Source organism: Pelophylax lessonae, assembly GCF_965119305.1.
Source record: "Pelophylax lessonae genome assembly, chromosome: 2".
Taxonomy (NCBI): domain Eukaryota; kingdom Metazoa; phylum Chordata; class Amphibia; order Anura; family Ranidae; genus Pelophylax; species Pelophylax lessonae.
The window spans coordinates 494,910,629-494,937,178 of record NC_138769.1 but is presented as its reverse complement, the minus strand read 5'-3'; the positions used below and the strand labels follow the sequence as shown (position 1 = coordinate 494,937,178).

General features: G+C 41.8%; 1 protein-coding gene across 1 annotated transcript in view; it reads left to right on the top strand.

The window, feature by feature from the left end:
• Positions 1-26,550, top strand: part of GPC6 (glypican 6) — a 1,143,233-nt gene that overhangs the window by 954,903 nt on the left and 161,780 nt on the right. Inside the window, exon 7 of the mRNA XM_082246239.1 lies at positions 17,361-17,390. Within this exon, the coding sequence (XP_082102365.1) occupies positions 17,361-17,390 (30 nt within the window). The remainder of the gene's footprint in view (positions 1-17,360; positions 17,391-26,550) is intronic.

Here is a 26,550-nt window from a genome sequence, read left to right as displayed (position 1 = left end):
CCTGAGAGAGACTTTTCTTTAAGGAGCGCTTGCAGAAGAGTCCTGTACATTTGGCTCCAAGCTTTGCATTCCCACCCTTGCCTCCCTCACCTCCCATGCCTCCTAGTACCAAGTCTGCCAGTGAAGTAGAACCCATGCATTTGGGCTTTACACATGCAGTGGAGAGGGCCTTTAGGAGGAAGGAGAGATTGTGCCTTTATTGTGGCCAGGCAGGTCACGTATTGAAGTCTTGTCCTACCCATCCAGGAAACACCCACACCTGAGGTTCTGTAGGGTACAGACCTTAGGTGGCATTTTTGCATCCCCAGTTATTCTGAAGAATAAGCCTCTAGTTATGATTACCCTTTCTTGGTCTGAGTCGTCCATCGATACACAAGCTCTAATTGATTCTGGGGCTGTAGGCCTATTCATAGATAGTTCCTTTATATCTAAGCACTCGATTCCACTGCAGCTTCATGCCACTCCACTTGCCATTGAGGCTATTGATGGGAGACCTTTGCAGACTGCCCATATGACTCATGAGACCTGCTCCGTTGACCGTGGCCATAGGGGCTCTGCACCATAAGATAATCCAATTTCAAGTCACTTCCTCACCTCATTACCCGATTGTCATTGGTTATCCTTGTTTATAGAGGCACAACCCCTCTTTTGATTGGCATCATGCTGAGGTTCTTTACTGGTCACCACAAAGCAGTAAGAAATGTTCTCAGAAATTAGTTAAGATCTTGTGCACCTCTTCACTCTCCTCCTTGCCAGAGGAGTCTTGTGAATGTCTTTGACATAGGTCCATCCGGTAGTCTGCCTCCACACCGGTCGTATGATTGCGTGATTGACCTTCAACCTGGTGCCACGCCCCCCCCCCCCCCTCGTGGCTGGGTCTACTCTTTGTCTGTCTCAGAGGATAAAGCCATAGAGGACTATGTTGCCAATTCACTTTCCCGAGGACTCATCTGCAAGTCCTCGTCTCCTGACAGTGCTGGCTTCTTTTCTGAAAAAGAAAAGTGGTGAAGAAAGTGAAAAGAAAAGTGGAGACTTTGTATTGATTATAGGGGTCTCAATCGCATCACAATTAAGAACGCTTATCTGATTCCATTGATTACGGAATTATTTGATCGCCTCAAGGGTACCACAGTTTTCACTAAGCTCAATTTGAGAGGGGCATACAATCTCCTGATGATAAAGAAGGATGATGAATTAAAAACTGCATTTAATACCAGGACCGGACATTACGAATACCTCGTGATGCCATTTGGTCTCCGCAACGCTCCTACAGTTTTTCAGGAATTCATCAACGATGTCCTTCGAGATATGTTGCAGCAATGTGTGGTGGTTTATCTCGATGATATTCTCATATATTCAAAATCCCTAAGGAGCCACCACACAGATGTCTACTGTGTGCTGCAGAGGCTGAGAAATAATAACCTCTATTGTAAGTTGGAGAAGCACGAGTTCCATCGTAAACCGACTAAATTTCTGGGTTATGTCATTTCTACTGCTGGTTTCTCGAATGACCCAGAGAAATTATCTGCAGTTCTACAGTGGCCTTGACCCATAGGTCTACGTCCGCTATAACATTTTCTTTAATTATTATCAGAAATGTATTGGTAACTTCTTTTCTCTGGTCAAACTCCTGACTGATATGACCAGGAAGGGCAGCAATCCACAGAACTGGTTTCCAAATTCCATTAAAGCCTTTGAGTCTCTCAAGGCTGCCTTTGTTTCAGCTCCTATGCTGGCACATCCTGATCCTACATTACCCTTCATTCTTGAGGATGATGCGTCTGAGACTGAATTAGTCTCAATGTCCTACCTCTGAGAGCGCTATGCATCCTTGTGGGTACTTTTCTAAGATATTGTCTCCTTCAGAATGCAATTACAAGATTGGGGACAGAGAATTGCTAGCTATTATTTTATCTCTTAAAAAATAGAGGCACCTTCTCGAGGGTACCACTGTGCCTCATTTTGACTGACAATAAGAATCTAACACTCTTGTCGGAGGCTAAACGCTTATCCCCCAGAAGGGCATGATGGGCTCTTTTTCTGTCAAGCTTCAATTACATAGTCTCATTCTTACCCCGTACTAAGAATGTAATGGCTGATGCATTGTCACAACAGTTTTCCTCCTCCTCCAAGATGGAGTCGGTTCCTCCTCCAGATCGCATTCTAGCCACTATTCACACTGGTCTCACTTCACCTTTGGGTGACAGAATTCTTGCTGCTCAGATCCATTCTCCTTTTGAAAAACCTGGTGACCGCTGCTTTGTCCCCAAGAATCTCTGCACTGCTTTGCTCCAGACATACCGTTCTCCCAAAGCAGCTGGTCACCCTGGGAAGAATCAGTTCATCTGGTATATTTCTCAACAATTCTGGTGACCTAGCCTCCATGCTAATGTAACTGCCTTCATATCCACTTGTTCTCAGAGTAAGACACCTTCCAGTTGGCCTCCTACAACCTATACACAATTGAGAGAGGCCTTGGACCCACTTGTTTATGGATGTTATTGTAGAGTTACCTAATTCCAAGGGCAACACAGTTATTCTTATAGTGGTTCACTGGTTCTTGAAGATATTGCATTGTATTCCACTTAAGAAGTTGCCTGCATCCAAAAAAACTGGCATCCATTTTCACTCTGGAGATCTTTTGGTTACATGGGCTACCCAAGATTATCATCTTGAACAGGGGAATCCAGTTTGTGTCCAGGTTTTGTCAAGCCTTTTGTGCACAGTTGGGAATTAAGCTTCCCTTCTCCTCGATATTTCTTCCACAGTCCAAGGGGGCTGCAGAACAACCAACCAAGCCTTGGAGCAGTTCCTACGTTGCTATATTTCTGGCCTCCATAACAACTGGTCAGGCCTTTACCTTGGGTGGAGTTTGTTAACAATAGTGCCGTCAATGCCATCAATGTTCCTTTAAAGAATTCCTGCATTAGATTAGCATCTTCGTGATCTCCGTTCTACTTTGGTGCAGGTCCAAGAGTCCTTGCGACATGCAAGTGATAGCTACAGACTCCATGCTGACCACTGATGCCTTCCTTTGCCTTCCTACCAAGTTGGGGAGAAGGTCTGGCTGTCATATCGTAAACTCTGACTCCATGTTCCCTGGAACTGTGCTATATTGGGCCTTTTTGTATTCTCCATAGGATCAACCCAGTGGCTCATGCATTAGGCCTTCCTTCTAAGATGCATATTTCAAATGTATTTCATGTTTCCTTATTAAAACCTTTGGTGTGCAACCACTTCATCACCTCGTTACAACGTCCTCACCCGGTTCAGGTTGAGGACCATGAGAAGTATAAGGAGGAACGCTCTTGGGTCTCATCCTTAGACGTACATGCTCCTGTCCTCCTCTATGATTTTCATTGATGGTTTCCCTTCAAACCTGGTGCCCCTCTGAGGTGGAGGGGACCTTGAGGAGGGGGTACTGTCAGGGCTGGGCTAGCAGCAGCTCTCTTCGCTGCGCTCAGGCTGCTCAGCTGTCGGTTATTGTCAGCACTCATTGTTTCCTCAGTGACTCTCCTGGTTATCATTATGTCCTTGTCAATCCTGCCTAAAGTCAACCCCTTCTGGACTACTTAAGCTGCCTTGCTCATTCCTTTCCTGCCTTTGCCTGGACAACATATCTGGAGGTTTTCTGCTATGTTCCTGTGAAAGACTTTGCCCAGCTGACATCCCTTCTGGTTCCTGATCCTGTTCCTCTGCCTCTGACTACACTGATTTCTGGTTTCCTGATCACTGGCCCGACTGACTTCCTAATTTGGCATTACTGCATTTTCTGTCTCAGTCTGATTCATGGTTCCTGATAATTTGAGTAAATAAATTTAATGGTAAGTGTAATAATAAAAGTGATGATCATCCACGCTATACAAACACTCAAAATATAGTAAACCAATAATGAAATAAATGCTGCTACTTAAAATATAAAAACAACAAAATAAGTAAAATACAGACATATGAAATAATCACATATAAGTGCATCACCAGTAGCGCAATAGAATCACTAAATAATAATAACTGTGATCCAAATGTGTAAAAATCAAAGACAAAGAATATAAAAAATTAAGATATATAATTGTCCCATAAACTGTCTTCTTAAGTGATGTATTCAAATCAGACAAATCCAGTGAGATTGAATTAGAGTTAAGTCTTCAGTCTTGTAACCAGAGGGGACGAGAGGGGAAGAAAAATTCAGACACGGCAATACTTGCACACAAACATCCCTGTGCAGGATTGTGCACCATGCATGTAGAAGGCAATGCTGGGGAGCCCCTGGGGACACCGCAATTAAAGAGCCCTGAGTGACCCACTATTCTGTTCCTATGAGTGTTATTTACTGTAAGAGGGGTGGAGAAGTGAACTGGCTTACTAAAGGAAAAAGATTTTTCAACAGCCGTTTTGTCTAAAGCGCTTTTGTCTAACCATGAGAATGTGGGGCAATATCATTTGGTGAGTTACCATCTAATGGGAGTGGTAGGTGATGACACATAAAGGTGGCGGCATTTTGTGGTGACTTAACTTTAACTGGATCTCACTGGATTCACATTTGTCTGATTTGAATTTATCACTTAGGAAGACAGTTTATGGAAGAATTATATATCTTTATTTTTAATTTTTTTGTCTTTGGTTTTTACACATATGGATCACTGTTAATATTATTTGGGGATGCTATTGCGCTCCTGGTGATGCACTTATATGTGATTATTTCATATGTCTTTATTTCACTTATTTTAAAGTGTAATAATAAACTTCTGCAAATTGATCCAAATACAGTACTGGCAACTCCCCCAGTGGTCACTTATATGAACTGCAACTAATTCCAGGTCAAACATTACCTAACACATCTATTGTATGTTATTACCTAATACTAAACAGTTTATACAATAATTTATTAAAAAAAAATAAAAAAAATAAAGAAAAGAAATAAGAAATAAAAAATTTAGACCAGAGATAAGAGAGAGGACCAATGACCAACTGTCATTATTATAGCAATTGATGTCCCATTCCACATTTAGACCTCATGGATTTAAAGTTTTTAGATCAAATCTCCAACGGGTCTCCCGGTGAGAAATTTGCCTCTTTAAATTACTACTTCGCCAGTGTGGAGTATACTTCTCAATCTCAATGACTTGCAGAGAAAAATGATTCTTATTATGATGTCAAAGAAAATGTTTAGAGAGGAATCTGACCCAAGATAAACTTCACCTCGCAAAGACTACTCCATTCCAAAAATGGGAAGGTGATATGGGTAAAAAGTTTACTGATTCTCAGTGGCAACGTGCATTCGCAACAATTTACAGAGCCTCTAAATGCATAGCACCCTGGGAACTGACACAAAAAAATCACACTGAGATAGTATGTAATGTCTAAATTCTCACACTCCAACTCCCCACTATGCTGCAGAGGATGTGGAGAAGTAGGGAATATCATGCATATGTTCTGGTCCTGTAGGAACCTCACAAGCTTTTGAAATGGCATCCTTCGTTGTACCTCTGTTGAGGTCACAGGTATACTGACTCCTCCCTCTCCTGCACTTGCCATACTCAGTCTTGAGATTGACAGATTTCCTCCTTCTTACCACACAGTCATTACTCATATACTTCTTGCTGCAAAACTACTCATAACAAGAGGCAGGAAGTCAAATGTAGCTCTCAACATTTCAGACGCTTTAGGCAATAGAAGCAAGTTTAATGTTCTGTGGCCCAAAGTGCATGTGAAGAAAACATGGTCTAAGGCAGGGGTGTCCAAACTTTTTCAAAGAGGGCCAGATATGATGAAGTGAACATGCGTGAGGGCCGACCATTTTGCCTGACATTCTTTGGACCATTAAAATTAAATGCAAATTAACTATTTTATGCAAAGTTTATTGCAAACGGCATACTTTTAATTTCATCACATGGATGACAAATCTAAACAGGTGTTATGCCAGTTATCATGGAGAGAGCGCTGGTCCCGTCATACTGGCGCCAAATTTATTTGTGTTTTTTAGTGCTCCCTTATTAGGCTAAAGCCTTGTACACACGATCAGATTATCGAACCATCTTGCGTCTGATTTTTATTGCATGCTAGTCTCATGTCAAAAGTGAAGAGGTTACTTTCATATGAAAATTCCCGTATGACAGAATTCAACTTCAGAAGTGATGTCATGTGTTGAATTGTTTTGCATGTGTTCTTTCGTTTCTGAGCATGCCCAGTCTTGCTCTTACGATTTTTTTTCGGACGATAACTGTACTTATTAAAGGAAAATTGGACGTTGTGTTGACGTACGATAAAAATTTTATAGCCTGCACATCCAGATTTTGTCATCCGAAAATTCGTTATCGGCTGTTGAAAGCACCATACTAACAATCCGAAAATCGGCAGATTGTTAGTCGGACGAAATTTTACTTCTGATTTTCGTATCGTGTGTACGGGCCTTAAGTCTGAGGCCATATTGAGCAAGGGATATAAAGCTGGCGGGGATGGGCGGTGGATATTAATATTTAGTGTATTCACAAGTAACATGGGTGTTTCTAAGATTTTAGCCCTTTCCCTCCACTTCCTTTTCCTCTTTCTTTAACCTATATGTATGATCTAATCAATATCCATATGTTAAACGTTATACTTAACAAATTGCTTGTTGCATTTGTATTCTGTATTATACAAAATGTCTCAATAAAAAATAATAATAAAAAAAAATGTTTAGAGAGGCTATGCTCCCTAAATCCCTTTCTAATGTTACCAATATGCTCACTAATCCTCACATTTAGTATCTGTGTATTAGTATTTTGACAGTTGCCCCTACCATGTAATGCATTGCAATTTCTGGCTGTCATTTTGGCAGCTTGTAATTGCCAATTTGTGGAGAGGGAACAACAGGAGGGGGAGTAGAGCTGAATTTAGGAAATATGCCCTAGACATGTTGTTACTTTTTCATGGCATGTCAGCTATGATCAAGGTCTTCAAGTGGTTAAAGTACATCTAAAGAAAAAGACAATTTACTATTTTGCAAATTATGAGTCTTTCGACTATTTATTTTCTTTTTTCTTATTAGGCTGAGAACATTTTCTATAAGCACAGAAAATACATGTTAATCCTGCTAATTATCCAGTATTCTTGTAACTTCCTGATAAAAATCTCAAACATTTTTATCAGCTTCATCGTCTATTGTCTATAAATTACACAACCGCTTTTTTCTAGTCATGAGAGAAAAAGGTGTTTGTTTTCAAAAATAGGTGGGTTACATGGAATGACATTTATGGCCCTTTATAAGAAGTGTGGAGAGAGTGAGCATTGTCAACCTAGGACAGGAACTGACCAGGTGAAAAGAAAACGAATTCAGCCACAACTTCTAAGGACTTTTAAGCTGCAATATGTTTGATTTTTGTGCTTGGGTTCAGAAAAGCTTTAAAGGTACTGGGACATACCATAAGGCACTCATTATATATATATATATATACGGCGGCAGAGTGGCTCATACAGGCAAAACAACATATGGATACGTTGCTCGCCTGGTGGCAGCTAGGGGGTGAGCGCCCTCCCCCGCCCCCGATCGTCAGTGGGGAAGCCGATGCATGTGTCAGGCGGCTCCGATTGCCGCCCGACACCCACGATCGCTCCCCGCTGAGAGAGAAGGACGGTCGGCTGTTGTAAACACAGCCAACCGTTCTTCTCCCTGGAATGGTCATAGAGCCCATGTGATCCTTCTATATAGGATCACATGTCTCTATGGTAATTTCAAAAGCCACGCCCCCCACAGTTAGAATCACTCCCCTAGGCTCACATTTAACCCCTTACCCACAGGGTTAACCCCTTCCCTACCAGTGTCATTATTACAGTAACAGTGCATATTTTTAGCACTGTATAAGGAGAGCTGCGCTAGATTGACAATAAATAAGCTAGAGCGAACCAGTATGTAGGTATAATCCAAATAACAGTATACTTGCATATATATCATGAACAAACCAACATTAATCATATAACTGAATATCATGCAAGCATATGGTAAAGTCCATCAAACAAAGTCCAAAAGGAGAATGGAGGGGTGTCCGGTGTAGAGAGGAGAACACACACCACTTCTACGTGCCTAATCCACATACGGTGCCGCATGCACAGAGCTCACATCAAGATTACCAGAGCTCACAGGGAAATGAGCATAACAGCCATTCCATCCACTATTAGGCTGACCGATGTCCGGGATGTCTCACAGTACTGCCACCACTGAGTCACTGGACGGATAACCCCAAGCAGATGTAATAGCCCCTCAGCATTCCACGTCCCAATAAAGGAAAGGGAGCACAAAAGCATAGTACGCATACACAGTTTATTTAAACAATGGTTAAAAACACTTACATGTGCGGAGGTAACAAGCGCTTGTATACAGAATCTCGCTGCCGCCCGACTTCCGGGTTGCGTCGTGGTGACGTCAGCACGCCTTCCCTACGCGTTTCGTGACACCTCACGTCTTCCCCGGGATAATAGATAATAAATTTAGCTAGAGGTAAAAGTTCCTGGGGCTGAGGAGTGCACCTCTTTCAGAAGATGGCACTTAGTTTCTGGTTAAAGGGCAGGGCAGGGAGAATATCCTCCAACTCAAGGAAGCTAAAGACAGCAGCATTTGATCTCAATAGTTTTAGCCAGGATCAGCATGTGGGACAGCATGGGCAGGTCCTTGCAGACAACGCGTAATCCACATATCAAAATAGAGGTGCTGGAAGCAGAATCGTTTAGCCCTTGCAGAGGAGGCCATAAAATGAGAACATTTGATGATGTTCTGATTTTGCTGGCTACATAAAAGTGGGCACTAACACCTTAAACTAATGCTTGGTAAGGGGACTGCTTGAAACTGAATCATCATATTGTTAAAATAGCTATACATCCTGTATTCTAATTCAATACATAATGTGCTGTCATGTTTTCACTTCACCTTCAAGTCTACAACAGGCCCCTGTTCCTTTACACACAGGACTACAAGACCTCAGTGTACAGTGTATAGCAATCATTATAAATAAACTGCTTAAAGCAGTGCTAAACCCCGCTTGGTCATTTTTAGCTACAGGTAAGCCTACTGTATATTAAGGCTTACCAGTACATAAAATGAATATCTCCTAAATGCGCACCATTTAGGAGATATTCACCCTGCATGCAGCCTGTGATATCACTGGTGCATGAAGATCCAGCATACCTTGCTGGAAACTTCAGAGCTTCATGCCAGAACTGAGGAGAGTGACCAGCGGAAGTGACGTCATCATGGCTCCAGCCAATCACACAGCCGGAGCGCGCGAACCCAGAAGAAAGACCGGGGTAAGATGTCATCCCTCTCAGCAGTGACAGCGCACCGCGGGAGGGATTTGTTCTAAGGTACGCATTCCATAATGTGGTAGTATGTGATGCATACTAGCACATTATACAATTGCCTTACAGGGTTTTTTTTTTCTAACAGCCACGGTTTCCAACCGCTTTAAAGTGATTGATATGGCTAAAGTATTTTTTTTAAATAACAAACATGTAATTTTTACCTGCTTTTTGCAATGGTAAAGCACAGAGAGGCCACAAACGTCCTCTTCTGTGGGTGCTCTTGGCTCCTCCTCTTTTCTGTACGCCACCATAAGAAGCCGCATCCAAAGGGGGCACATGTGTGGGCTCGCTTCTGAACTAGGCTGCGTGAGTCCATAGACATACACAACAAACCTTGGCCCCACTTCTGCGCTCTGCTCACAGGATTTGATTGACAGCAGCATTAACCAATAGCTCCCCCTGCTGCCTTCCTCTCCAGTGAATGCAGGGACAGAGGAGAGAGCCACTACAGTTGGGGGCAGCGTTGGATTGAGTGGGGACTCATGTAGGTATTTGGGGGGAGGGAAGGCATACAAATACTTGTATATTTTTACCTTAATGCATTAAGTTTAAAAAAGAAATATCTATACAACTAATTTAATTTACAACGAATTTAATTTGAGCTTAATAAAAAATCGAATTGCATATCACTACTAACACAAAGTAGTTTGCGCGCGTGTGTATGTGTACGTGCACATGTGCATAATTAGCAGTTTTAGCCGCATTATCTACATCACAATCTAGACACTTTGAATAATAATGCACACTTTGCAAATGCAAATGTTTTGGCTTTTGACAACAGTAAACAGATGTGTATTCCATGCTCTTTCTTTAACGCACAGAGAACCTGCCTCCCGTTAACTGAGTGTAATTATCGCCATGGTGCTATATCATTAGAAAAAAAACACACCACTGTTTATCTAGCCAAAGTTTGTTGTAAATAAATCTTTCCAAACAAGGACAGAAATTCAGCAAGGTGCAACATAAATCTCTGGCACATACCTGCAGATTATTAATATGAACAGCTGTGTATTGGGTTTATTGACTCCAGGGTGGATATTAAAAGTAAAAATGAGCAGCTGTAGGAAAATCATCTTTAACCACATGATTGAACTTTTAAGTAAGTTATGCTAAAAAAGAGCCAAGGTGTTAGAAATGCATTTGGGTTATTTATTTGTATAGACATTTACTTTAAGATGATTTTACCTAAAAATAAAATGATCATCACTACTTGGTGGTTTGTTGTCATACTGCATACTGTATTGTTTGACCTTAATATACTCTAAAACAAATAGTTAACAGTAAGAGCCGATTCACACTACCGCTACCAGAAAGTCACCCCATGAAGGAGAGACTTTTAAGGCCCCGTTCACACTGGGGCGACGCTACTTTGCCGGGCGACCTCATAGGTCGCGGCGCGCTGCTCGCCCTGCGACCTCGGAGCGGGCGGCACGGACTTCATAACATTGAAGTCTATGCAGGTCGCTCCGGGTCGCCCCAAAGAAGCTCCGGACCCTTTTTCTAAGTCGGAGCGACTTGTGTCGCTCCTATTAGAACGGGTCCGCAGCTTCTCTATGGAAGGCGACCTACGGCGACCTGTCAGGCGACCAGGTCGCCTGACAGGTCGCCCCAGTGTGAACGGGGGCTCAGGGTGACTTTGAAGAGACTTGTTTAGAGACTTGTAAGCGACTTGTAAGAGACTTGTAAGAGACTTGTGCACTACTTTGAAGAGACTTAAATGATAGGCGACCTTGTCTGTGGGGAATGCCTGGCTAATCTTTTTCTTCTTCCTGGAAAGTCTGATAACAAGTGGCTTAAAATAAGATAAGGATCCGACTTAGAGGCAACTCCCATTGAAGTCTATGTGCACAAGTCGGATAGAGGTCGCCTTTAAGTAGTACAGGAACCTTTTCTAAAGTCAGAGCGACTTCAGTAGTGCATATTAAGACGGCTCTCATTCATTTACATTGAATTTGTGATGACAAGAGACTTGGGGCAACTTGAGGGCACACAAGTCGTGTCCCAAGTCGGAGTAGTGTGAACCGGCTCAAATCAGTACTACGAAAAATATGTAATCTGTCGTTGCTATGCTCTCTTTCTGGTCTGGAAAGGTTTTGGCACCAAGGACTGTGTAAAATAACCTACTTAATAAAGCCAAAGGGGTGTAAGAATAGGCTATCTTGGAAAGTAGGGATAAGAGGTATTAGGGTGGCCCAGAACAGCTGACTCTAGCCCAACAAGTTGAATCACCTAGATGGATCTCACAAACCCCACCAATTGACTTTTTATGGCCTTCAAATTCCTCTTTAACTTTCCCCTATAGTAGTAGGCCAATATCAGTCTCATGACTCTGTTTAGCCTTATAGGAAGTCAACACTCACTTTGCCATATGACCCATCTCTTGCAGCCAGACTCACTCACCGATCCATCTACTCTGTTACCACTGTTGTTAAATCCATCTGCTATAATAATAAAGATTATCCTGTTTTTTTACAGACATTATGGATGTATCTTATCCACAGGTGCCAGGAGGATATTGCTGTTGCAGAAGACAATGGGGTGTATTTACTAAAACTGGAGCGGGCAAAATCTGGCGCAGCTCTGCATAGAAACCCATCCGCTTCCAGGTTATTTTGTCAAAGCTTAATTGAACAAGCTGAAGTTAGAAGCTGATTGGCTACCATGCACAGCTGCACCAAATTTTGCACTTTCCAGTTTTAGTAAGTCAACCCTGATGTTTAACCAGTTCCCGACCACCCGCTGCCTTTTTACTGCGGCAGGGTGGCTCATACAGGCAGAACGACATAGACCTACGTCGCTCGCCTGAGAGGAACTGGGGGGCAAGCGCGCGCCACCCCCGATCATCAGCGGGGAAGCCGATGCGTGTCAGGCGGCAATCAGAGCCACCTGACACTCTCGATCGTTCCCCGCTGAGAGAGAAGGATGGTCGGCGGTTGTAAACATAGCCGACCGTCCTTTTCTCTGGGATGAACGCAGAGCCCATGTGATCCTGCTATATAGGATCACATGTCTCTGTGGTCATCTCAGAAACCTACACCCTCCCAGAGTTAGAATCACACCCCTAGGGTCACATTTAACCACTTGATCACCTATACTGTTAACCCCTTCCCTTCCAGTGTCATTATTACAGTAACAGTGCATATTTTTAGCACTGATTACTGTAGTAATGTCACTGGTACCCCCAAAAGTGTCAAAAATGTCAGTCAGGGGTCCGATCTATCCGCTACAATGTCACAGTCTCGCAAAAAATCGCAGATCGCCGCCATTACTAGTACAAAAAACAATAAAAAAATGACATAAATCTTTCCCGTAGTTAATAGATGCGATAACTTTTGCGCAAACCAATCAAAATACGCTTTTTCGTTACCAAAAATATGTAGCAGAAAACAAATTGGGCTAAAATGTTAAAAAATTTTGATTTTTTTATTTTTTTTTTGGGAATGTTATATAGCAGAAAGTGAAAAATATTGTTTTTTTGTTTTTTTTTTTAAATTTCCAGCTCTATTTGTGGGAAAAAAAGTCAAATTTGTTTGGGTACAGCGTCGCACGACCTCGCAATTGTCTGTTAAATTAACGCAGTGCCGAATCGCAAAATAGGGCCTGGTCATTAAGAGGGCAAATCCTTCCGGTCCAGAACTGGTTAATCTGTACTGAGAAAATTATGCAGGTTGTCATTGCTGAGCTCTGGTCTGCAATGCAGCTGGCACCAATTACGTCCTAAAATAGGTCTTCATAAAAGAAGCGGTATGCAGCAGCATCTTATCTCAGAAAGTAGGGAGACCAAGCAGTAGCTTGACCAATTAGAGACCAAGTAGGGACACCTGGGGCACCTGGACCTGGCCACCTTTTTGAAAAATCTGGATAGACCTTACAAACCCCACCCATAAATCCTTATTGGCTTTACACCCACACTAAACCTCCAACATCCTTTTTATGCTTCTCTTACAGTACTTGTCTGATACCAGTCTCATGTTTAGCCTTTATTGGAGTTTACACTTTAGGCTGCAATACCAAATGACCCATCCCTTGGTCAACAGACTCACTCACACCCCTTCGCTACCACTATTGCCATTTCCATCCCCTTTTGTGAAGAAGTCTTACTAAAGATGTTCCTGTTTTAATAAGTCTTTTACTAACTTTGTGGATTTGTCTTTTCCCCAGGTGCCCAGGGGAATATTGCTTTTGCAGAAAGCAACATTTAAGTAACGTGTGATCAGTTTGCTGACATGCCTTCTACTTGTAAAAATTCCAGGAGCCCAGTTAATTTACTATTCAAAAGGATCCAAGCAAAAAAAAAAAAAAAAAAAAAACATAATTTACTGACCCTCAATAACTAATTTGATCAGGAGTTCTGGTGTCACTTGCTGCATGGTTGTTCCAGGTCAGTGACTCAGAAATGATTGAAACAGGCAGCTAGCATTTTAGAATAAGGTCAGCTATAGCAGCCAACATATTTCTCTCTGTACAAGTGGAAATAGACAGCTCTATGCAACAAATGACACTTTTCTCAACTGTCACAATTTTCAGCTGCAATGCAGTGAACTTTCCCTGATGACTGGCTGAGCTGTTCAGTTCTTGCCCTGGTGTGTGTTGAACTCAGTGACTGATTTCAACTATAAAGAATAGTTCATAACCATCACTATTCAGAAGGAATATTTATTCTCTCAGAGCTCAGTCTTGCCACGTTTATTCTTCTCTAGGTCTAATGCCTAGATAATCTGTATAATTAAAATGACTAAACATCCAAAAGCATTTAAAATGCATTTTATTTAATTATTTTCTGACTATCCCATAAATTATTATTGCTTAAGGCAACAAACGTAAATGCTGAAAGGCTTCTCATCATCAAAAGATAGGATAAGAATTGTGCAAAGAATAATCTAAAAAAAAAAAAAAAAAACGAAATTCATATTTTGGTGATTTGATGTAAATGCAATCTTTAGCGGGATGACATCAGGACAGAGGAGAAAGTTCTAGGACCCTCAAGCTGATCCTTCAGTCTTAGTTTATGTGAAGTAACTACAATTGGGGGGTTATGAACTGTAAAGTGGTGATCTTGTTCTGGCATTTCTTTATTCACGAGGAAGCCAAACAATTAGTTTGTGTTTAATCAGTTTTTCATAAAGTTTAAAAGTACTGAGAACAACATAATGAGATAGCCAAAACAAGGAAATAGCAGTTGGAAACAAATCGTGATCAGTAAAGCAATAACATTAGGTCATAGGTACTTGACACAATATTTTAGAATGACACATTGTTCCGTGCATTTCTTATATGTAGGCGACCATGGCCGAGCCCATTTAAGCAAGTGGATCATATAGCAGTCAATTCTATTAAGCATCATATAGTAAATACAGTCAGGTCCATAAATATTGGGACATTGACACAATTCTAATATGTTTGGCTCTATACACCACCACAATGGATTTGAAATGAAACAAACAAGATGTGCTTTAACTGCGGACTTTCAGCTTTAATTTGAGGGTATTTACATCCAAATCAGGCTAACGGTGTAGGAATTACAACAGTTTGTATATGTGCCTCCCACTTTTTAAGGGACCAAAAGTAATGGGACAGATTACTAATCATAAATCAAACTTTAACTTTTTAATACTTGGTTGCAAATCCTTTGTAGTCAATTACAGCCTGGAGTCTGGAATGCATAGACATCGCCAGATGCTGGGTTTCATCCCTGGTGATGCTCTGCCAGGCCTCTACTGCAACTGTCTTCAGTTCCTGCTTGTTCTTGGGGCATTTTCCCTTCAGTTTTGTCATCAGCAAGTGAAATGCATGCTCAATCGGATTCAGGTCAGGTGATTGATATTGGCCATTGCATAACATTTCACTTCTTTCCCTTAAAGAACTCTTTGGTTGCTTTCACAGTATGCTTAGGGTCATTGTCCATCTGCACTTTGAAGCCCCGTCCAATGAGTTCTGAAGCATTTAGCTGAATATGAGCAGATAATATTGCCCGAAACACTTCAGAATTCATCCTGCTGCTTTTGTCAGCAGTCACATCATCAATAAATACTAGAAAACCAGTTCCATTGGCAGCCATACATGCCCACGCCATGACACTACCACCACCATGCTTCACTGATGAGGTGGTATGCTTTGGATTATGAGCAGTTCCTTTCCTTCTCCATACTCTTCTCTTCCCATCACTCTGGTACAAGTTGATCTTGGTCTCATCTGTCCATAGGATGTTGTTCCAGAACTGGGAAGGCTTTTTTAGATGTTGTTTGGCAAATTCAAATCTGGCCTTCCTGTTTTTGAGGCTCACCAATGGTTTACATCTTTTGGTGAAACCTCTGTATTCACTCCTCCTGGAGAGTGTTCTTGATCTGGCCAACTGTTGTGAAGGGTGTTTTCTTCACCAGGGAAAGAATTCTTCGGTCATCCACCACAGTTGTTTTCCGTGGTCTTCCGGGTCTTTTGGTGTTGCTGAGCTCACCAGTGCGTTCTTTCTTTTTAAGGATGTTCCAAACAGTTGATTTGGCCACCCCTAATGTTTTTGCTAACTCTCTGATGGGTTTGTTTTGTTTTTTTTCAGCCTAATGATGGCTTGCTTTGGATCTCATATTGAAAGTTGACAGCAACAGATTCCAAATGCAAATAGCACACTTGAAATTAACTTTGGACCTTTTAGCTGCTCCTTGTAAATGGGATAATGAGGGAATTACACACACCTGGCCATGGAACAGCTGAGCAACCAATTGTCCCATTACTTTTTTGTCTCTTAAAAAGTGGGAGGCATATATAGAAACTGTTGTAATTCCTACACCTTTCACCTGATTTGGATGTAAATACCCTCAAATTAAAGCTGAAAGTCTGCAGTTAAATCACATCCTGTTTGTTTCATTTCAAATCCATTATAGAGCCAAAAAGATTAGAATTGTGTCGATGTCCCAATATTTATGGACCTGACTGTATATACCAGAACATTGATGTCCCGGGCATTGAAATCGTAGGATGGAAAGTAACAGAAGAGGGGAGTAAGGAAAAAAAAGGGGAAGGAAAGAGAAGGGAAAAGAAGAGTGAAAGAGAATATGAGACCCAGGCGTTGTTAATGGGGATCATCTCAAACAATTAGTTTGATATGAGTCATAAAATGGCTGGAGCCACTGATAGAGTTATTTCCTATTAGACACTGGGGGTGATTTACTAAAACAGGGGCTGATGCAGCTCTGCATAGAAACCAATCAGCTTCCAGGGTTTTTTTTTTCAAAACCTAATTAGATAACCTGAAGTTATAAGTTGATCTGCTATCATGCACATCTGCATCATCATCCTAGAACTGCATTGCTGAAAAACAGGACAGTAAAAGCAACCATTCCACTTATTTTTTTCTCCCCAACACCCCCCCCCCCCCCGTCCACACAAAATGGCAACAGGCATATATATATATATATATATATATATATATAATACATGCTAGGGCAGGATTTGATGGGAAATCACTATAATGGGCGTTCAGGCAAAACAAAAATACAGTAAGGAAGGGTTAGAACGTTTGACATTATTTATTTGTGTTTGTGGCTTCCTGTCCCTGTGACAACTGCTCCCATATTTCCTGTACAGATGTCATTGGAAAGGAAAGAGGGTAAGTCTTCCCAAAGAAGTTACAGACAGAAATAAAAAACCAACAGAAATCTTCACCCTTACACACCCCATGCAAAACTAAAGAAACAAATTTGGACTGGAGTTAGCTATTTATATTTGTAATTTACATGGATTGTTAGCATTATTATGATATATGTATTGGTTATTTTTTTTCAGCATTATTTAAAATAAAAACATAATTATAATAAGAAACCTATTTTTCTAATTAGCTTACTAATTAACTAATAATTGTATCAGATGAAGGCCAAGTGCTAAACATTTCTACATATTCATGATATTGGATTAGCTGCTTTAAAAAGCCTTTTATGATGTGTGATATTCTTTTTTGCAAGCCTTATATGAAAATATGTGACATTCACATTCACTTTTTCTTTTTCCTCTTTTCAACGCATCCAATGGCTTTGCAGAGGAGCGTGTGGAGGATGATGCAGTATCGTGTAAGTTTCTTTACCTGTTGTCATTTTCATTTTATAGCTTTTTTTGTTATTGTCTATTGTTTCCTTTTTATCTCTCATTTCCAGTAACATTGCCTTGCCTTAGAACAGACCTTCTCCTGAGTAATGTAAAGTGCAGGAAACAATCATCTGATTTTAATGAGTGCATAAGCATCTGCTACTAACTCACATCCAGCTCATCCCTCTATAAATGTCTTATTTATTGGAAACATGGCTACTTTGTTCCTAATGATGAGATTTAAGATCAGTTCCTCCAGATGTTTGCTTGAAATTGACTGGTAAATAAAGTGAGAGGAGAACGTATTGCCACATTTGCATTTCCATTAAGCAGGTTTTATTTCCATGCGCTAGAAGTGTTGAACTGATGCATGGATGCTGTCAGCACAATATTTGTAAAGATATAAAACCAGTCACGTATGGAATACTCATGCTGTATCACTCCATAGGTTGCCCTGGAACAATTACATGGAAATATAAAGCTTGATAGGGAGAGAGTTGACATTTAAAGAGCATTTCATGAAAGTATCACTTTTTAAAAAAATATTGTGGCCCTTCTTGAACTTCCCGTTGATGTTATAAGCTTTGCCTTAGCACTGACAAAAATGATTCACAGATAGTGTTGAGCGAACACGGACTGTATTATTCGTGTTCGTACCGAATAATTGGATTTTTTTTACCCGAACACGGACACGGACACTTTACTGTATGTTCGGGTAAAAATCCGTGTTCGGTCGTTTTATTTCCGGGTTTTGCATGCTTTGGCGCTCTTTTCATGGCGGGCTTTCAACAGCCAATCAACAATCGTTTAACTGGTGTGCCTTAAGCCATCCCAGCCATGCCTGCAAATGTCTTAGTAGCTGTGATTGGCCGTCTGAAGCATGTGACCAAGTCTTTATAAGTTCGAGGCAGCCGCCGCAGCAGCGTCATTCTGCTGCTTAGCTAAGGGACAGAGCACACATCAATGTGCTGGCTGCTTATTAGGGAAAGATAGGCAGGAAAAAACCATTTGTGTCCGGATAGAATTGAGGGACAGGTCGGAGTGTTTAGGCAGGGCGAGTTGTAGGCATTTTAGGGATAGAGTCTGCTGAATTATAGGGTCAGTGTCTTCTACAATCGATATTGCTGTGTGGGGGGTGGGGTGAATCTGCACTCAATCCTGATCTACGATCTCTTCTCAATCCTGTTAGGGACAGAGTCTGCTGAATTTTAGGGAAACTGTGTTCTACAAACTACAATCGATATTGCTGTGTGGTGTGGGATTGGAGATAGGCAGGTGTCAGTGATCCACATCCATTTTTCTGTGTGTGAGCTGCAGTGAACACAATCTTTTTGGGCTGCAGTGAACACAATCTTTTTGGGCTGCAGTGAACACAATCTTTTTGGGCTGCAGTGAACACAATCTTTTTGGGCTGCAGTGAACACAATCTTTTTGGGGTGCAGTGAACAAAATCTTTTTGGGGTGCAGTGAACACAATCCTTTTTGGTGTGCAGTGAACACAATCTTTGTGGGGTGCAGTGAACAAAATCCTTTGTGGGGTGCAGTGAACACAATCTTTTTGGGGTGCAGTGAACAAAATCCTTTTTGGGGTGCAGTGAACAACATCCTTTTTGGGGTGCAGTGAACACAATCTTTCTGGGGTGCAGTGAACAAAATCCTTTGTGGGGTGCAGTGAACACAATCTTTTTGGGGTGCAGTGAACACAATCTTTTTGGGGTGGAGTGAACAACATCCTTTTTGGGGTGCAGTGAACAAAATCTTTTTTGGGGTGCAGTGAACAAAATCATTTTTGGGGTGCAGTGAACACAATCTTTTTGGGGTGCAGTGAACACAATCTTTGTGGGGTGCAGTGAACACAATCTTTTTGGGGTGGAGTGAACAACATCCTTTTTGGGGTGCAGTGAACAACATCCTTTTTGGGGTGCAGTGAACACAATCTTTTTGGGGTGCAGTGAACACAATCTTTGTGGGGTACAGTGAACAGAATCTTTGTGGGGTGCAGTGAACACAATCTTTGGGGGGTACAGTGAACACAATCTTTTTGGGGTGCAGTGAACACAATCTTTGTGGGGTGCAGTGAACACAATCTTTTTGGGGTGGAGTGAACAAAATCATTTTTGGGGTGCAGTGAACAACATCCTTTTTGGGGTGCAGTGATCAAAATCCTTTTTGGGGTGCAGTGAACACAATCTTTTTGGGGTGCAGTGAACAAAATCCTTTGTGGGGTGCAGTGAACAGAATCTTTGTGGGGTGCAGTGAACACAATCTTTGGGGGGGTACAGTGAACACAATCTTTTTGGGGTGCAGTGAACACAATCTTTGTGGGGTACAGTGAACAGAATCTTTGTGGGGTGCAGTGAACACAATCTTTGGGGGGTACAGTGAACACAATCTTTTTGGGGTGCAGTGAACACAATCTTTGGGGGGTACAGTGAACACAATCTTTTTGGGGTGCAGTGAACACAATCTTTGTGGGGTGCAGTGAACACAATCTTTGGGGGGGTACAGTGAACACAATCTTTTTGGGGTGCAGTGAACAACATCCTTTTAGGGTGCAGTGAACACAATCTTTGTGGGGTGCAGTGAACAACATCCTTTTAGGGTGCAGTGAACACAATCTTTGTGGGGTACAGTGAACAGAATCTTTGTGGGGTGCAGTGAACACAATCTTTGGGGGGTACAGTGAACACAATCTTTGTGAGGTGCAGTGAACACAATCTTTGTGGGGTGCAGTGAACACAATCATTGTGGGGTGCAGTGAACTCAATCTTTGTGGGGTACAGTGAACACAATCTCATACTTCTGAAGATTTGAGGGTGCTGCCTGTTCCATACTCCCCCTACTCCTCATCTAGCCTTTTAGGGGTACAAACAATAGTAATTGGGGCCTAGTGTGGTTGTGTACGTGTGATATACATACACTTTTTTTGGATCATATTTTCTATTCCGCTATTTAATCAAAAACCTTTGGGGATCAGTTAAATTGGGGGATAGTCTGTGTTGGTATGTGTGAGAGAGATCCACCTTTCCAAGTTGTTGGGGTTCATCTCATACTTCTGAAGGTTTGAGGGTGCTGCCTGTTCCATACTCCCCCTACTCCTAGCCTTTTAGGGGTACAAACAATAGTAATTGGGGCCTAGTGTGGTTGTGTACGTGTGATATACATACACTTTTTTTGGATCATATTTTCTATTCCGCTATTTAATCAAAAACCTTTGGGGATCAGTTAAATTGGGGGATAGTCTGTGTTGGTACGTGTGAGAGAGATCCACCTTTCCAAGTTGTTGGGGTTCATCTCATACTTCTGAAGGTTTGAGGGTGCTGCCTGTTCCATACCCCCCCTACTCCTCATCTAGCCTTTTAGGGGTACAAACAATAGTAATTGGGGCCTAGTGTGGTTGTGTACGTGTGATATACATACACTTTTTTTGGATCATATTTTCTATTCCGCTATTTAATCAAAAACCTTTGGGGATCAGTTAAATTGGGGGATAGTCTGTGTTGGTACGTGTGAGAGAGATCCACCTTTCCAAGTTGTTGGGGTTCATCTCATACTTCTGAAGGTTTGAGGGTGCTGCCTGTTCCATACTCCCCCTACTCCTCATCTAGCCTTTTAGGGGTACAAACAATAGTAATTGGGGCCCAGTGTGGTTGTGTACGTGTGATATACATACACTTTTTTTGGATCATATTTTCTATTCCGCTATTTAATCAAAAACCTTTGGGGATCAGTTAAATTGGGGGATAGTCTGTGTTGGTACGTGTGAGAGAGATCCACCTTTCCAAGTTGTTGGGGTTCATCTCATACTTCTGAAGGTTTGAGGGTGCTGCCTGTTCCATACTCCCCCTACTCCTCATCTAGCCTTTTAGGGGTACAAACAATAGTAATTGGGGCCCAGTGTGGTTGTGTACGTGTGATATACATACACTTTTTTTGGATCATATTTTCTATTCCGCTATTTAATCAAAAACCTTTGGGGATCAGTTAAATTGGGGGATAGTCTGTGTTGGTACGTGTGAGAGAGATCCACCTTTCCAAGTTGTTGGGGTTCATCTCATACTTCTGAAGGTTTGAGGGTGCTGCCTGTTCCATACCCCCCCTACTCCTCATCTAGCCTTTTAGGGGTACAAACAATAGTAATTGGGGCCTAGTGTGGTTGTGTACGTGTGATATACATACACTTTTTTTGGATCATATTTTCTATTCCGCTATTTAATCAAAAACCTTTGGGGATCAGTTAAATTGGGGGATAGTCTGTGTTGGTACGTGTGAGAGAGATCCACCTTTCCAAGTTGTTGGGGTTCATCTCATACTTCTGAAGGTTTGAGGGTGCTGCCTGTTCCATACCCCCCCTACTCCTCATCTAGCCTTTTAGGGGTACAAACAATAGTAATTGGGGCCTAGTGTGGTTGTGTACGTGTGATATACATACACTTTTTTTGGATCATATTTTCTATTCCGCTATTTAATCAAAAACCTTTGGGGATCAGTTAAATTGGGGGATAGTCTGTGTTGGTACGTGTGAGAGAGATCCACCTTTCCAAGTTGTTGGGGTTCATCTCATACTTCTGAAGGTTTGAGGGTGCTGCCTGTTCCATACTCCCCCTACTCCTCATCTAGCCTTTTAGGGGTACAAACAATAGTAATTGGGGCCCAGTGTGGTTGTGTACGTGTGATATACATACACTTTTTTTGGATCATATTTTCTATTCCGCTATTTAATCAAAAACCTTTGGGGATCAGTTAAATTGGGGGATAGTCTGTGTTGGTACGTGTGAGAGAGATCCACCTTTCCAAGTTGTTGGGGTTCATCTCATACTTCTGAAGGTTTGAGGGTGCTGCCTGTTCCATACTCCCCCTACTCCTCATCTAGCCTTTTAGGGGTACAAACAATAGTAATTGGGGCCCAGTGTGGTTGTGTACGTGTGATATACATACACTTTTTTTGGATCATATTTTCTATTCCGCTATTTAAACAAAAACCTTTGGGGATCAGTTAAATTGGGGGATAGTCTGTGTTGGTACGTGTGAGAGAGATCCACCTTTCCAAGTTGTTGGGGTTCATCTCATACTTCTGAAGGTTTGAGGGTGCTGCCTGTTCCATACCCCCCCTACTCCTCATCTAGCCTTTTAGGGGTACAAACAATAGTAATTGGGGCCTAGTGTGGTTGTGTACGTGTGATATACATACACTTTTTTTGGATCATATTTTCTATTCCGCTATTTAATCAAAAACCTTTGGGGATCAGTTAAATTGGGGGATAGTCTGTGTTGGTACGTGTGAGAGAGATCCACCTTTCCAAGTTGTTGGGGTTCATCTCATACTTCTGAAGGTTTGAGGGTGCTGCCTGTTCCATACCCCCCCTACTCCTCATCTAGCCTTTTAGGGGTACAAACAATAGTAATTGGGGCCTAGTGTGGTTGTGTACGTGTGATATACATACACTTTTTTTGGATCATATTTTCTATTCCGCTATTTAATCAAAAACCTTTGGGGATCAGTTAAATTGGGGGATAGTCTGTGTTGGTACGTGTGAGAGAGATCCACCTTTCCAAGTTTTTGGGGTTCATCTCATACTTCTGAAGATTTGAGGGTGCTGCCTGTTCCATACCCCCCCTACTCCTCATCTAGCCTTTTAGGGGTACAAACAATAGTAATTGGGGCCTAGTGTGGTTGTGTACGTGTGATATACATACACTTTTTTTGGATCATATTTTCTATTCCGCTATTTAATCAAAAACCTTTGGGGATCAGTTAAATTGGGGGATAGTCTGTGTTGGTACGTGTGAGAGAGATCCACCTTTCCAAGTTGTTGGGGTTCATCTCATACTTCTGAAGGTTTGAGGGTGCTGCCTGTTCCATACCCCCCCTACTCCTCATCTAGCCTTTTAGGGGTACAAACAATAGTAATTGGGGCCTAGTGTGGTTGTGTACGTGTGATATACATACACTTTTTTTGGATCATATTTTCTATTCCGCTATTTAATCAAAAACCTTTGGGGATCAGTTAAATTGGGGGATAGTCTGTGTTGGTACGTGTGAGAGAGATCCACCTTTCCAAGTTGTTGGGGTTCATCTCATACTTCTGAAGGTTTGAGGGTGCTGCCTGTTCCATACTCCCCCTACTCCTCATCTAGCCTTTTAGGGGTACAAACAATAGTAATTGGGGCCTAGTGTGGTTGTGTACGTGTGATATACATACACTTTTTTTGGATCATATTTTCTATTCCGCTATTTAATCAAAAACCTTTGGGGATCAGTTAAATTGGGGGATAGTCTGTGTTGGTACGTGTGAGAGAGATCCACCTTTCCAAGTTGTTGGGGTTCATCTCATACTTCTGAAGGTTTGAGGGTGCTGCCTGTTCCATACTCCCCCTACTCCTAGCCTTTTAGGGGTACAAACAATAGTAATTGGGGCCTAGTGTGGTTGTGTACGTGTGATATACATACACTTTTTTTGGATCATATTTTCTATTCCGCTATTTAATCAAAAACCTTTGGGGATCAGTTAAATTGGGGGATAGTCTGTGTTGGTACGTGTGAGAGAGATCCACCTTTCCAAGTTGTTGGGGTTCATCTCATACTTCTGAAGGTTTGAGGGTGCTGCCTGTTCCATACCCCCCCTACTCCTCATCTAGCCTTTTAGGGGTACAAACAATAGTAATTGGGGCCTAGTGTGGTTGTGTACGTGTGATATACATACACTTTTTTTGGATCATATTTTCTATTCCGCTATTTAATCAAAAACCTTTGGGGATCAGTTAAATTGGGGGATAGTCTGTGTTGGTACGTGTGAGAGAGATCCACCTTTCCAAGTTGTTGGGGTTCATCTCATACTTCTGAAGGTTTGAGGGTGCTGCCTGTTCCATACTCCCCCTACTCCTCATCTAGCCTTTTAGGGGTACAAACAATAGTAATTGGGGCCCAGTGTGGTTGTGTACGTGTGATATACATACACTTTTTTTGGATCATATTTTCTATTCCGCTATTTAATCAAAAACCTTTGGGGATCAGTTAAATTGGGGGATAGTCTGTGTTGGTACGTGTGAGAGAGATCCACCTTTCCAAGTTGTTGGGGTTCATCTCATACTTCTGAAGGTTTGAGGGTGCTGCCTGTTCCATACTCCCCCTACTCCTAGCCTTTTAGGGGTACAAACAATAGTAATTGGGGCCTAGTGTGGTTGTGTACGTGTGATATACATACACTTTTTTTGGATCATATTTTCTATTCCGCTATTTAATCAAAAACCTTTGGGGATCAGTTAAATTGGGGGATAGTCTGTGTTGGTACGTGTGAGAGAGATCCACCTTTCCAAGTTTTTGGGGTTCATCTCATACTTCTGAAGGTTTGAGGGTGCTGCCTGTTCCATTCCCCCCCTACTCCTCATCTAGCCTTTTAGGGGTACAAACAATAGTAATTGGGGCCTAGTGTGGTTGTGTACGTGTGATATACATACACTTTTTTTGGATCATATTTTCTATTCCGCTATTTAATCAAAAACCTTTGGGGATCAGTTAAATTGGGGGATAGTCTGTGTTGGTACGTGTGAGAGAGATCCACCTTTCCAAGTTGTTGGGGTTCATCTCATACTTCTGAAGGTTTGAGGGTGCTGCCTGTTCCATACCCCCCCTACTCCTCATCTAGCCTTTTAGGGGTACAAACAATAGTAATTGGGGCCTAGTGTGGTTGTGTACGTGTGATATACATACACTTTTTTTGGATCATATTTTCTATTCCGCTATTTAATCAAAAACCTTTGGGGATCAGTTAAATTGGGGGATAGTCTGTGTTGGTACGTGTGAGAGAGATCCACCTTTCCAAGTTGTTGGGGTTCATCTCATACTTCTGAAGGTTTGAGGGTGCTGCCTGTTCCATACTCCCCCTACTCCTCATCTAGCCTTTTAGGGGTACAAACAATAGTAATTGGGGCCTAGTGTGGTTGTGTACGTGTGATATACATACACTTTTTTTGGATCATATTTTCTATTCCGCTATTTAATCAAAAACCTTTGGGGATCAGTTAAATTGGGGGATAGTCTGTGTTGGTACGTGTGAGAGAGATCCACCTTTCCAAGTTGTTGGGGTTCATCTCATACTTCTGAAGGTTTGAGGGTGCTGCCTGTTCCATACTCCCCCTACTCCTAGCCTTTTAGGGGTACAAACAATAGTAATTGGGGCCTAGTGTGGTTGTGTACGTGTGATATACATACACTTTTTTTGGATCATATTTTCTATTCCGCTATTTAATCAAAAACCTTTGGGGATCAGTTAAATTGGGGGATAGTCTGTGTTGGTACGTGTGAGAGAGATCCACCTTTCCAAGTTGTTGGGGTTCATCTCATACTTCTGAAGGTTTGAGGGTGCTGCCTGTTCCATACCCCCCCTACTCCTCATCTAGCCTTTTAGGGGTACAAACAATAGTAATTGGGGCCTAGTGTGGTTGTGTACGTGTGATATACATACACTTTTTTTGGATCATATTTTCTATTCCGCTATTTAATCAAAAACCTTTGGGGATCAGTTAAATTGGGGGATAGTCTGTGTTGGTACGTGTGAGAGAGATCCACCTTTCCAAGTTGTTGGGGTTCATCTCATACTTCTGAAGGTTTGAGGGTGCTGCCTGTTCCATACCCCCCCTACTCCTCATCTAGCCTTTTAGGGGTACAAACAATAGTAATTGGGGCCTAGTGTGGTTGTGTACGTGTGATATACATACACTTTTTTTGGATCATATTTTCTATTCCGCTATTTAATCAAAAACCTTTGGGGATCAGTTAAATTGGGGGATAGTCTGTGTTGGTACGTGTGAGAGAGATCCACCTTTCCAAGTTGTTGGGGTTCATCTCATACTTCTGAAGGTTTGAGGGTGCTGCCTGTTCCATACTCCCCCTACTCCTAGCCTTTTAGGGGTACAAACAATAGTAATTGGGGCCTAGTGTGGTTGTGTACGTGTGATATACATACACTTTTTTTGGATCATATTTTCTATTCCGCTATTTAATCAAAAACCTTTGGGGATCAGTTAAATTGGGGGATAGTCTGTGTTGGTACGTGTGAGAGAGATCCACCTTTCCAAGTTGTTGGGGTTCATCTCATACTTCTGAAGGTTTGAGGGTGCTGCCTGTTCCATACCCCCCCTACT